We start from the raw sequence: 14,221 nt of genomic DNA, 5'->3' as shown, positions 1-14,221 counted from the left end.
CTTTATCCATTTGTGTGTGTGTGTGTGTGTGTGTATGTGTGTGTGTGTATAAAAGAAGGAAATCCTTTCATTTGTGACAACATGGATGAACCTTGAGGGCATTATGCTGAGAGATAAATCAAACAGAAATCTATTCTATGTGGAATCTAAAAAAGCCAAACTCACAGAAGCAGAGAGTAGAATGATGGTTGTCAGGGTGGAGGATGGGAGGAATGAGATATGGTAGTCAAAGGGTACAACCTTCTGTTTATAAGATGAATAAGTTCTGGGGATGTAACGTGCAACATGAGGACTATAGTTACATTATACACCTGAAAGTTGCCAATAAAGTAGATCTTGGGATCCCTGGGTGGCACAGCGGTTTGGCGCCTGCCTTTGGCCCAGGGTGCGATCCTGGAGACCCGGGATCGAATCCCACATTGGGCTCCAGGTGCATGGAGTCTGCTTCTCCCTCTGCCTGTGTCTCTGCCTCTCTCTCTCTCTTTGTGACTATCATGAATAAATAAATTAAAAAAAAATAAAGTAGATCATAAAAGTGCTCTACACACGCAAACACACACACACACGAGGTAAGGATGTGAGATAATGGATATAATAACTAACCATACTGTGGCAATTATTCCACATTATATACGTATATCAAATCATCATATTGTTTGTCTTAAACTTACATGATGTAATCAGTCAATTATATCTCAATAAGGCTGTAAAAAGAAGCATTTACCTATGCTACTGGATCATAATAGAATTGCTTTAGAAATTGTTAATAGAAAGATCTCTGAAAAAATCTCCTGAAATTTGGAAACTAAATAACACATTTGTAAATAACCTATGGGTTTAAGAAAAAAAAAATCAGAAGGGAAATAAGAAAATCTGTTGAGCTAATGAAAACACAATATATTTAAAGAACTATGTAGGGGTAAATTTATAACATTAAATTCCTATACATGAAAAAAGAGAAAGACTGAAATTAATGACCTCAACTTCCACCAAAACACAAACTAGAAAAAGAAGGCAAAATAAGTCTAAAGTGAGCAGAGCAAAGGCCATTAAAAAAATCAGAACAAAATTCAGTGAAAGAGAACATAGAAAAAACAATAGAGAAAATCAATTATTACAAAGGCTAGTTCTTTGAGGAGGTAATAAAATATATAAGCCTGAACCCATACTGATCACAGAAATTAGAGAAAAGACACAAATCAGAAGTGAAATGGCATCACTGAAGAGTCTATAGGTGTTAAAGAAATGATATGAAAATACTATGAACAATCTTAGGCCTATACATGTGATAAGCTAAATGAAAGACAAATTCCTTGAAGGACAAACTATGAAAGTCTGTTTAAGAAGAATTAGGTAAGAAAAAAAAAAAGAAGAATTAGGTAAGTGAATAGTTCTGTATCTATTAAAGAAACTAAACTGTAATTAAAATCTGCCCACAAAGAAAACTCTAGGCTCCAATGGCTCTAGTGATGATTCTACCAAACATTTAAGGAAGAAATATTACCAATTCCATATAAGGTTTTCTGGAAAATAGAAAAGGAGACACTTTCTACCTCATTATATGAGGCCAGCATCATCTCAATGTCCAAACCATTTATTAAAAGAAAACTACATATCCATATCCCTCATGAACATAAACACAAAATTTCTTTTTTTTTTAATTTTTTTTAATGATAGTCACAGAGAGAGAGAGAGAGAGAGAGGCAGAGACACAGGCAGAGGGAGAAGCAGGCTCCATGCACCGGGAGCCCGATGTGGGATTCGATCCCGGGTCTCCAGGATCGCGCCCTGGGCCAAAGGCAGGCGCCGAACCACTGCGCCACCCAGGGATCCCCAACACAAAATTTCTAAATAGAATTTAGCAAATGAATTTTAACTATTTAAAAGATAATACATCATGACCCAGGTATGGCTAATCTCAGCAATGCAAGGTTGGTTTAACATTTTAAAAATAAATAAACACAACTTTCCATACTGACAAACAAGAAAGAAAAAAAGAAAGAAAATATGATCATCTCAAGGGGTGCAGAAAAAGAATTTTACAAAATCCAATATGCTTTCTCAGCCATGTAGGAATAAAGGCAACTTAACCTGATAAAGACCATATACAAAAATCCTACACCTAACATGGTGAAAGAATGAAAGTTTTCCTCCTAAGATAAAAAAATAAGACAAGTCTGTCCTTTCTCCCACTCAATATTGTAGTTGATGTTTTGGACAGGGCAATAAAGAAGGAAGGGAGGAAAAAAGGAAGGAAGAAGGGAAAAGGGAGAGAAGGAGGCAGGATTAGAGGGAGGGATGGAAGGAAACAGGAAGGGACATTTAAAACAAGCTAAGTATGTTGACAGAAATATTTTAACATGAATATGTAAAGTGGATTTAGTCCTTCTATGCCAATGGCTCCAAATTCAATGATTTATTGAAGCCTATTTTGCTATAGGATAAAATATATGTTGAAAATGGAAAAAGAAAGAAAAAAACTATCACGAATCCATTACGCCATCACAACCACCATTAAACATTCTGGGATAATTCTAATATGGCATTTTTCCATTTCAGTGTTTTCATTGTAGATTTGTACTCATTCCTTCCAGTGAAATTCAATACTCATTGATAGCAAATGTGAATACATATCTAGAGACAGAGATGAGATTTTTTTGGCTCATGAATTGCTTTTGATACATATTCACATTTACAAAGCCAAGTATTACTTAAGACTGTATATATGCAGCTGTTTACATATTTTATATACAGAAAGTACCCACTTATCCCTGGTACTTTTCTTCTTAGAAAAAGTTTAATATAAAATATTTAATAAACATGTAATATATACATTATCCATTTAATATATTGTATATTTAAATACTATAAATAAAGTGAAAGTCCATATACCCAGCACCCACCTTGAGAAACAGAACATGAATCTTAAACTTTGATACCCTCTGGGTATCCCTTACTGTCAAAATATTCTGCTCTGCTCCCTAGAGACAAGCACTAGGCTGAACTTTGTATTAATGAGTCTCTTAATTTTATTTAGAATTTTACCTCCAGGGATGGTAAATTTTATGTGTCAACTTGGCTAGGCTAAGGTACCCAGTAATTAGGTCAAACCAATCTAGATGTTGCTGCAAGGTATTTTTTTGAATGTGATTAACAATTAAATCAGTAAGGGGCACCAGGGTGGCTCACTGGGTTAAGTATCTGTCTTTCATTTGGGTCTTGATCTCAGGGTCCTGGGATCCAGCCCCGCATCGGGCTCCCTGATCAGCAAGTCTGTTTCTCCTTCTCCCTCTGCCCCTCCTCTTGCTCGTGCTCTCACAAAATAAATAAATCTCCCAAATAAATAAATACAATCTTTAAAAAATTAAAAATGATTTTATTTATTTATTCATAAGAGACACAGGAGAGAGAGGCAGAGACAGAGGCAGAGGGAGAAACAGGCTCCATGCAAGGAGCCCGATGTGGGACTCCGGGTCCCCAGGATCACGCCCCGGGCTGAAGATAGCGCTAAACCACTGAGCCACCCAGACTGCCCTAAACATTTTTTTTAAAAGATCAATTAAATCAGTAAACTTTGAGTAAAACAGATTACCTTTCATAATGTAGTGGCCCTCATTCAATCAGTTGAAGTCCTTAAGAGAAAAGACTGAGGTCACCTAAAAAGGAAAGAATTCAGCCTCCAGGCTGCCTTTGAACTCAGCATCAACTACTCTCTGGGTATCAAGCCTGCCAGCCTGCCCTACAAATTATGGATTTGCCAGTCCCCACAATTACATGAGTTCCTTAGTGTCAAGAATATCAAGCTTCTCTCTCTCTCTCTCTCTCTCTCTCTCTGTGTGTGTGTGTGTGTGTGTGTGTGTTTCTGTCCATGCACACACACATCCTATAGGTTCTGTTCCTCTGGATAACCCTGGCTAATATACCTCCTTAATGTGTTTTAGTATTGCCTAGCTTTGAAATTTTTTTCCACATACCATACAATTTACCAACTTAAAGTATGCAATCCAATGGCTTTTAGTGTAATTTACAGAGTTATGCAACATCACCATAATCAATTTGTGCACATTTTCATCACCGCAAAAAGAAATCTCATATTTTTTAACAATCCATCCCCATTTCCTAGGAACATCTAACCCTAGCCCTAGGGAACAGCTAATCTATTCTGTCTCTATAAATTTGCCTATTCTAGATATTTCATATAAATGGAATTATACAATATGTGGTCTTTTGTGACTATCTTCTATCCCTTAGCATTATGTTTCCAAGGCCTTTCCATGTTATAACATGCATATCAGTACTTCATTCCTTTTTGTTGCTGAATGATATTCCATTGCATGGGTAAACTACATTTTATTTATACATTCATCAAATAATGGACATTTGTGTTGTTTCTACTTTGGGGCTATCATAATGCTTCTGTGAACATCTATGTACAACTTGTATTTGAATTTTATGTAAATCAAATCATATTTTTATATTATTCTGTAACTAATATTTTTGACTGTACATTAGGGGTTTTTTTTAGCTTAATCCAAGTTGTTGATGAAGTTATTGTTCATTATTTTCACTTAGTAATAAGCTATACGATTATATAATGATAGATGTGTCTATTCTATAGTTTAAAGATATTTGAGTTGTCTTAGTTTTTTCTATTCCAACCAATATTCCCATAAATATTCTTGTACATGTCTCCTGGTCCAGAGAAGATAATTTTTTTTACTATAACCTTCAGTGAGAAATGCAAGTGATACCATGGTATAGTACACATATATAACTGAAACAAAATGTTCATAAAGCAACACTTAGTAACAGTTATTCCTACCATATGCAATGCTCACTGGTACTTTCTCTTCTATTTTAAATAATTCATTTTAAAAAACTGGACTCCAGTCACTCAATTTATTTCAAAATCTCTAAGGATCATAGCCTTCTATTTGAAATACACTACTCTAGGAGTGCCTGGGTGGCTCAGTTGGTTAAGCCTCCGCCTTCAGCACAGATCATGATACCAGGGTCCTGGGACAGAGCTCCATAGCTGAACAGGCAGCCTGTTTCTCCCTCTGCCTGCCACTCCCCTGCTTGTGCTCTCTCTCTCCCTCTGTCAAATAAGTATATAAAATCTTAAAAAAAGAAAAAGAAAAGAAAAGAAGAAGAAGAAGAAAACGACGACGAAGAGGACGACGACGAAGTCACCACCGCCAACTCTTGGCTTTTGTTACTAAACTCAGATATTTTATGGTACCTTCTTGTCTCAATTTAGATTTTCTCCTTCTACCAAGGTGGTTGAGTACCAATTAATGTTTGTTAGCCATTTATGTCCTTTTCTTATTTATTCACATTTTTTCCCTATAGAGTGTTTCATTTCTTGATTTTTAGGAGTTCTTTATATATTCTGGATATGAATTCTTTCTTCCAATTATGTGTCACAGATGCCTTCTCCAAGTCTATGGATTTTTTAACACACTATCTTTGTGTCAGAAATTCTTAATTGAAATGTCAAACATAGCAAACTTTTTTTTCATATTGATGGTAATTTTGTGTTTTACTTAGGAAATCCTTTTCTATCTTGGGGTCATAAAAATTCTTTTACATTTTTCTCCTATAATCTTTACTTATTTGGATTTAACTTTAAGCCTTTAGGTCACCTGAAACTGATTTTGTTTATAGCGCAATTAGGAACCCAATTTACGTGTGTGTGAATGTATATTCTTAATATATATATAATTGCTTCAACTCCTCTCCACATCTACAACATCATTTCTGTCCATATTTGTAAGACTCTGTATTTGGTTCCATTGGTTTGTTTATCTATCATGTATCTGCATCGATGTGATATACTCTTAATTATAGACCTTTATAATAAATGCCCTCTGCTTGTTCATCAGAAGGGTCTTAGTTATTATTGGTTCTTTTATGCCTACATTTCAGAATCTGCATCAGATATTAGGGAAATCCCCATTGGCACTGTGACTAGAGTTGCTAGAATTTATAGATCAATTTGGGGGAAACTACCACATGTACAATACTGAATCTTTCTCTCCAGAAGCATACTATGTCTGTCCACATATTTAGGTCTTCTCTAACAATTTTCAATAACATTTATAATCTCTAAAGTGTTGCTCCTCTTTATCCTTCATACCTTATATTTGTTGTAGTTTTTGTTCCAAATGGAAGCAGTATTTAAAAAATAAATGTACTATATCTTGATTTTGTAAGTGAGGGGTTTAGATTGTACTCATAAATTTATGAGAAATTGGAGATAATATTTTGGATCACTTTACATTCTTTTCTATATAATAGAGGTCCCTCATATATGCTCATTCACATGAATGGCAAAATATAACATTCTAAATATTTTACTAAAGGTATAAACACCTCACAAATTCTTGAAATACAAAGAATGGGAAATTGTATGCTTTATGTATAAAAGAAGGAAGAAAATAAGCATTCTTATGAGCATATTCTTATTCTATATGAGCATTCTTTCAACCAATGTATTAAAAGCTGATATAGAATGCTAGCCTCCATTTCTCAGCTTGAAATCATTGTCCTAATAAGACTGTGTAAAAAGCTTTTTCTTTTTAAACACTAAAAACTCATATCAGAATTCAAAGTTTATTTTTTCTCTTCAGACTCTAGTTAAATTAAAATGTCTCTGCCTGGACACATCATATCTGTCCATATTTGTATGACTGTGTCATGCAAGAAGGAGAAGGAGAAGATTTTTTTTTTTTTGTAAGAATAAAATGGTCTGGCTCGGATATCAAAATGGGAAATCAGTAGAGCAAGTGCCAGATTACATTGAATTTGATTACATCCAGTCTACTCAAGGAGAATTGTTTTTGTTGTTACTTCCCTAGCTTTTCTTCTAACCACTTAATTTCACTTAATAGTGAACTATTGTAGCATTTATAAAAGGAGAAATTCTTCAGTCTGTGAGAAGCTGAAACTCTAACCAGTTCTCTGGTGGATTTCATTCTAGATCGCCACAGTAACTCATTTTGATTCTAAACTTTAAGTTTTCTCAAAACCCTTTGTTTTCTGTCTTAGCCATTCCATATCACCAATAATTATTTATATTTTCATTTTTTTAACATGAAAGCCAAGATACAGCCTATTCCAGTCTTCAATTCTTTGTACCCGACGATGACATTAAGTCTTCTGTAATTTCCATTTGTTTCTTAAATCCATCCAGTGAACTTTTTTATTTCTGAAATTTTAATTTTCAGAATTTCCATTTGGCTCTTTTTTCTCTTTCCTTTATAAGGATTTTTGTTTGTCTCCTGAGATTTTCATTTCCTGAAAACATGTTTTGTTTTACTTTTTTTTAAAGCACATAATTTTTAAAGTTTTTTGCTTATTTATTTATTCATAGAGACACACAGAGAGAGAGAGAAGAGGCAGAGACACAGGCAGAGGGAGAAGCAGGCTCCATGCAGCGATCCTGACATGGGACCTGATCCTGGGTCTCCAGGATCACACCCTGGGCTATAGGCGGCGCTAAACCGCTGCCCCACCAGGGCTGCCCTGTTTTGTTTTACTTTGTTGAGGAGAATTATAATAGATTAAAAGATTTATCTGTCAGTTTCAACATGTGATTCATCTCAGAGTCAGGAGGAAAAAAATGTGACCCATTTTCATGACTTTCATATGTCAGGAATTTTGAATCCTATCTTGGATTTAGTGAATGATAATTTGAAGAGGTTCTGGATTTTATTGTGTAAATGCTTATCATGTCCTTCTCTGCCTACATGCAACTCTTCAGCCTTGGCTTCCGGTCACATGCTCATGATGGTTTGCATCTTACATTTCTGGCCGCTTTTCCAGTCTATGGTTCTTTCTGCATCCTTTTGGATTCCTTGACCCTCTTTTTTTCTTAAACTTAAGCTGAGCATCTTCCTCTGAAGATGTGCCAGCCTTGTTCACATGGTACCTAATTCCACTGGATCTCCTTACTGATTTATAAAATCTCCCCTTTACTTGTATTGGGAAGAAAACGTTGTTAATGCTTCTATAACTACCACCATTAGAACTGTTCGGGATCTTTAGGAGTCAGAGAGATTTATCTTCTTCTAATTACTTGAATTAGTGTCACTGTTCAATGCTTCAGGGAGCATACTAATTTCAGTGTCATTTGCTTCTTTGGTGGGGGAGTGAGCAGCTGCTTTGTAGAAATAAAGTTTAATAGCTTCATTCAAATGAAATACATTCTGGGACAATTTACCAGTCTTCACGTGTGGTTTTCCCTCACACCAGGAATAGATGCACTACTTTTCCCTGTACGGAAGGCACTGCTTTCTTTTTTTTTCTTTTCTTCTTTCTTTCTCCCTCCCACGCTTCCTCTCCCCCCCCCCCTCTCTCTCTGATGCATTTCAAGCTTTTCATGTGGCTTTTAGCAGGTTGACTTCAGTGTGGCCTTCACCATGTTTATTTTATTTGTTATTCATGTAGCATTCTGTACCTTCAAATTTCTTTCATCAAATTTGGGGCAATTTTTAATCTCTCCATTTTTTTTTTCTGCCTCATTGTCTTTCTTTTCTCCTTCGGGTATTCCATTTACATATATGCTGGATTGTTTGATGTCATGCAGCAGGTCTTGGGTTCTGCTCATTTTTTAACATGATTTTTCTGTTTGTTATTTATCTTGGATGATTTCTTGAATGATGACCTTCAAGTTCACTTTAATTTTTCCTCTGTAATTTCCAGATGGCCGTTAAGTCCACCCAGGGAAGTTTTTTATTTCCGAAATTTTCATTTTCAGACTTTCCATTTGGCTCTCTCTTCTTTTCTCTCTTAGGAGATTTTGGTCTCCTCTGAGATTTTCGTTTACTGAAAACAGGTTTTGTTTTACGTTATTGAAGAGAGTTATAACAGTTTAAAAGCTTTATCCGTCAGTTTCAACATGTGATTCATCTCAGAGGCAGACGAAAAAAAAAATGTGACCCAGTTTCATGACTTTCATATGTCAGGGATTTTTTTTTTTAAGATTTTATTTATTTATTCATGAGAGACACACAGAGAGAGAAAGAGGCAGAGACACAGGCAGAGGGAGAAGCAGGCTCCATGCAGAGAGCATTGACGTGGGACTCGATCCCCGGTCTCCAGGATCACACCCTGGGCTGCAGGCGGCGCTAAACCGCTGAGCCCCCCCCGGGCTGCCCATGTGTCAGGAACTTTAAATCATACCTGGGATTTTATGAATGGGAAGTTGGAGAGGTTCCGGATTCTATTGCATAAATGCTTACCGTGTCCTCCTCTGCGTATCTGCAACTGTTGGTCCCTGGCTTCCAGGTCACATGCTCACGATGCTCTGCATCCTAAAGTTCTGCGCTCTCCTTCAACAAGTCGTGTTTTCTCTCCCTCCTCTAATCCTCAAAGGCAGGTCGGGCCTAAACACCTGGTTCTAGGCAGTCTGGGCTTTCGTCATTCCCCTCCCCTCTAGAGGCCTCATCGACTTCCACACCTGAAAACTTCCACGACCGCACACCTGAGTGAGGCTCTCCGGGTCCCCAGCAACTGGAGCCCTGCAGCCAAGGCTACGGCACTTCCCACTTGCCCCCACAGGGCTGCAAACAGCACGGATGGAGAGAGGATGAAGGGCTCCTGGGCTGGGGGCCCCCCTGAACTTTCTCTGCCCCTGGCACCTGCCCAGGTTTGAGTACACGCCGCGCGGAGCTGCAGCGCGCCGTCCGCCCGCGCTCCCGCTGCGATGGCCAGAGGGAGGAGCTCCTCTCTCTCCGCTCCGAGTCTCCGCACCCTCCGCGCGCCGGGGGGAGGGCGGAACGCAGACGCGCGCGCCCCTGCTGCCGGCCGGGCGCGGGGCGTGGTGCACCAGCGGCGCGCGGCCCGGGCCGGCATGGAGGAGCGCGGCGGCTCGGAGCCCACCCCCGGCTGCAGCGGGCTGGGCCCGGGCGGCGGCGGCGGCGGCGGTGGCGCCCCCTCCTGGGCCCCCGAGGACGCCTGGATGGGCACCCACCCAAAGGTCAGAGGCGCGGGAGGAGCGGGGCGCCTTCCCGGGGGGAGGGTGCGGGGGGGGGAGGGTCGCCTCCCCGCGGTTTGCGCGCGAACCTCAGGGCCCGGGACGCGCGCGCGGTCCGCCAGCCGCCGGCGGTGTCACGTTCGTTTAAACGATCCGGACGGTTCGCTGGGGCAGCCGCGTACCCCGCCCCCCCCCCTCCCAGCCAAGCCTTTCCCGAGCGGGACGTCCGGCCGCCGCCTCCCGAGGCAGCGCCCCCTCGTGCGCCTCCACCTGTCTGGGTTCTGCCGCGCGGGGCGCCCCTGGGGACGGCCCCTTCCGTCCTCGCGGCGACCCAGCAGGCACCGCGCCCGCAGCAGAAGCGCCGCGGGGCCGTGCGCAGGTAACGCGGGCCGAGGCGTGGGCCCCGGCGCGTGCGCACTTCGCCCGGAGCCCCGGGCGCGCTGAGGCGCTCTCACCCCTGTGACGTTGCAATGGGTTCTTCCCCAAAGCCGGGCTGCTCAGCATTACGGGTGTGGGGTCTGGCTTGGTTTGACTTGTTTTGTTTTGTAAAGGAGCAAAGGAGATAGATCCTTGCTCGCTTCTGCTTGGCCAGTTGCTGCCCTGGACCAGTAACGGGCCAGTGAGTGGAGATGGGGCTTTTGTAGGAAATCTCAGACTGGTCGGGTTACTTGAGTACAATGGGAGTCTTCTGCTGGGGAGCAAGCAGTAGTTCATAGACCATTATCTAAAAACAAGTCAAGAAGGGCAGCCCGGGTGGCTCAGCGGTTTAGCGCCCCCTTCAGCCCAGGGCGTGATCCTAGAGACCTGGGATCGAGTCCCGCGTCGGGCTCCCTGCGTGCTCCATGCTTCTCCCTCTGCCTGTGTCTCTGCCTCTCTCGCTCTCTATGTCTATCATGAATAAATAAATAAAATCTTTAAAAAAAAAGTCAAAAGGAAATTTCCGAAGGTGTAAGTCTGAAAAGAGTCAATCCCTTTTCAAGTTCTCTTTCTTGATTTTATTCTCCTCCTCTAACCCCTTATTCCCCCCATCAAGGTGAAGGAAAACAAACATGGATACGTTTTTTGGTGCCATAAAAAAGAAGAACCGTAACACGTTTAAGAAGCCTGACCCAGTAGTTCTGCCCGAGACTTTGAATACACTGCTTGAGTTGGAAACCCTGTTAGGTCACTAGCTTTGTGATTTTTTGGGGGGTGGGGGGTGGGGAGTTTTAAAATCGCATTGTTTCTCAGTTTTCTCATTTGTAAAATGGGGATAATAATAGTTCTTACCAGAGAGGGTTGTTACAGGATTAAATCAGTTAATATTTGTAAAGCACTTGACGTACTAAGCTCTATGTAATATATGTAAGAAATAGTGTATATAGTATGCAACATTAATTCCATTCTATTATGTTTAGAAATCCTCAGTGTTTCTTTACGGGTAAAATTCAGGCTTTTAGCTTGGGTGTCAAGACCTTGTAACCTGGTCTCCAGTTACCTTTTCAGTGTTATTTTCAAACACATTTGAGATGTGAGGAGGACAACTAGCAATACCCCTGTTCTCCTGCACCTGTACATACTTACAATGAAGCTAGAGAGGATGACTGCAGGTCTGCACCCATGCAGGTCTGCTGATGCCTCACCTCTGCATTAGGCCTGCTTACCCACTGAGTCTGCATTAGGCCTGCTTACCCACTGAGTCGCTGGATAGCTGGGAAACCTCAGGCTTCCCTTGCAGTGGAAGTCCACTGAAGAATGTTCTCCAGTGCTGACCCAAGCACAAATCAGACAGAAGCCAGGAGGAATATTTTAGCTGACTTTCTTCAAAGGCAAACAGAGAACACAGAAATGGTGGCTCTCGGTAATGTGCTGCCACAGAAACCCTGTTAAGTGTCTGTGCTCCTGGCAGATAGACTACTCTCTAGGCCCTGAGTATGTGTGGCCTACACCCACCTCTACTCCCACACTGTTACCCTGTCTTCTTTATTCACTCAAATTATATCTGCCCTTCAGGGCCCAGTCTGTGTCCACTTCTGCCATGAAACATTCACCAACCAAGCTATCCCAGTAGAGCTCCTCTGATTTCTTATGTCATGTTTTTTTGTTTTTGTTTTTTATTTCACACACTGGTTTTTAATCACTTAACCATCATGGGTTGTTAATTGCCCAACAGTTGTGAAGTGTGCATGTGTTTACCTTAACAGTCACAAGTTTGGGGGGATCCCTGGGTGGCTCAGCGGTTTAGTGCCTGCCTTAGGCCCAGGGCGTGATCCTGGAGTCCCGGGATCGAGTCCCATGTTGGGCTCCCTGCATGGAGCCTGCTTCTCCCTCTGCCTGTGTCTGCCTCTCTCTCTCTCTCTCTCTCTGTGTCTCTCATGAGTAAATAAATAAAATCTTTAAAAAAAAAAAAACACACAAGTTTTTTAGAGACAGAGATCAGGCCTTCTAACTCCCATTATACCTAGAAGAGAGTTTTCTACTATATATATATATATATATATATATATATATATATATATATATATATTTAGTGAATCGTTGTTGATTAAGTGAAAGAAAATATTAAGAGATTCTTCTCTGACAATTACCTTTTGATTTCCAGTATTTAGAAATGATGGAATTAGATATAGGAGATGCCAGCCAAGTTTATATAGCATTCTTGGTTTACCTGGACCTCATGGAGAGTAAGTTATTTGTTTTATTGTTTTGCTATTGGGGCTATGGTGGGGGAATGGGGAGTTGGGTTGGGATATGGCATTTATACATTTGCTATTAATTTTGTCAGTTTTGTAACTTATTCATTCATTTACATTGGGAATTTTATTGGATAACAAAATACTGGAAGAGTAAAGACAAGATAACATTATGGGTGATGTTTGTTCAGCAGAATATTAGATAGAAATTTAGAATTTTATCTTTTATCTTTGATAAACATTATCCATTCAACGATGCCCTTTCAGGTAAAAGTTGGCATGAAGTAAATTGTGTTGGATTACCAGATCTTCAGCTCATCTGCCTTGTCGGTACTGAGATAGAAGGAGAAGGATTACAGACTGTGGTGCCTACATCCATCAGTGCTTCCCTCAGCCATAACAGGTGGGCAGGTGATTTTGGTCTTTAACAGGTTAGTTCCTTTCTACTAGGAACCATTAAATTTGAGGTAGTAATATATTTTTAAAGGAATGTAGGGTACAGGGATCATAGCTTTACTCTTGGTTATTTGAGGAAGTAGTTCAATATGAGCATTTCACAAGTATTTAGTACTCACTATATTGTCAGTACTTTTTCAGAGAAGGGATATATATAATAGAAATACTATCCTAAAGGAAACAATGTTTTCATTCTCATAAGGAGGCAAGACCATTACACTTGAAACAGATATTTTAAGATGTACCATAATAATTGATACAAATTATATTTGCTATAGATGTTGATGAAGAGTGTGCTTAACATGCAACTTGAAATCAAAGAAAATGTCATGCAGTTCATGGTATTTTTTTAAAGACTCTTAGCTACACAGAATTGGATTAAACATATCTTTATTTCATGACACGTTCTCCAAATCAACCCTGCAAAACAAAACTAATAGTAGGCCCACCCTTGCGTAATTCCTCTTCCTTGAGTATGGTCTATACTTGCTGACTTGCTTTTAACAAATAAAATTCGGCAAAAATGATGGGATGTTACTTCTGAGATGACATTAACCAAAGACTGTGGCTTCTGCCTTGGACACTCTCTCTCACTTGCACTATTTGTCAGATAATATTGCTGAGGCTTTTTAGTCTTTACTTAACCAAACATTTATTGAGTGACTACTATGGGTCAGTGATCTAAGTGCTGGAGATACTGTGTTGATAAAGACAACTACCTTTTTAGGTATAAGTGACGTATGACATACTACGTTTCAGGTGTATAATATAATGATTTGGTATTTGTATATAATATGAAATGATCATCACAAGAAGTCTAGTGAAGATTTGTCACTATACAAAGTTACAGAATTTTTCTTGTGATGAGAACTTTAAAGGTCTACTCTCTTAGTCACTTTTAAATATGCAGTGTTACAAACTAGTTGCTGTGCCGTACATTATATCCCCATATGTTATTTATTTTATAACTGGAAGTTTGTGCCTTTTGACTCCTTTAACCCATTTTGCCCATTCTCCAGCCCCTGCCTCTGACAACCACCAATCTGTTTTCTGTATCTATGAATTTTTTTTTTAAGATTCCACATATAAATGAGATCACAGGGTATTTAAGGCA

The 14,221-nt window shown here is 39.9% G+C and overlaps 2 protein-coding genes across 2 annotated transcripts in view; one reads left to right on the top strand and one right to left on the bottom strand.

Moving 5' to 3' along the window:
• COLGALT2 (collagen beta(1-O)galactosyltransferase 2) overlaps positions 1–9,613 on the bottom strand; it is a 116,090-nt gene extending 106,477 nt beyond the window's left edge. The window contains exon 1 of the mRNA XM_041755514.1: positions 9,246–9,613. The gene's annotated coding sequence lies outside the window, so the exon portion shown is untranslated. The remainder of the gene's footprint in view (positions 1–9,245) is intronic.
• Positions 9,614–9,809: 196 nt separating this feature from the next.
• TSEN15 (tRNA splicing endonuclease subunit 15) overlaps positions 9,810–14,221 on the top strand; it is a 34,897-nt gene continuing 30,485 nt past the window's right edge. The window contains exons 1-3 of the mRNA XM_041771199.1: positions 9,810–9,982; positions 12,561–12,642; positions 12,919–13,054. Of these exons, the coding sequence (XP_041627133.1) occupies positions 9,857–9,982; positions 12,561–12,642; positions 12,919–13,054 (344 nt within the window). The 5' untranslated portion in view covers positions 9,810–9,856. The remainder of the gene's footprint in view (positions 9,983–12,560; positions 12,643–12,918; positions 13,055–14,221) is intronic.

This window comes from Vulpes lagopus, chromosome 1, assembly GCF_018345385.1.
Source record: "Vulpes lagopus strain Blue_001 chromosome 1, ASM1834538v1, whole genome shotgun sequence".
Classification (NCBI taxonomy): domain Eukaryota; kingdom Metazoa; phylum Chordata; class Mammalia; order Carnivora; family Canidae; genus Vulpes; species Vulpes lagopus.
The sequence above is the reverse complement of the archived record's forward strand: the minus strand, read 5'-3'. Positions and strand labels throughout refer to the sequence as shown.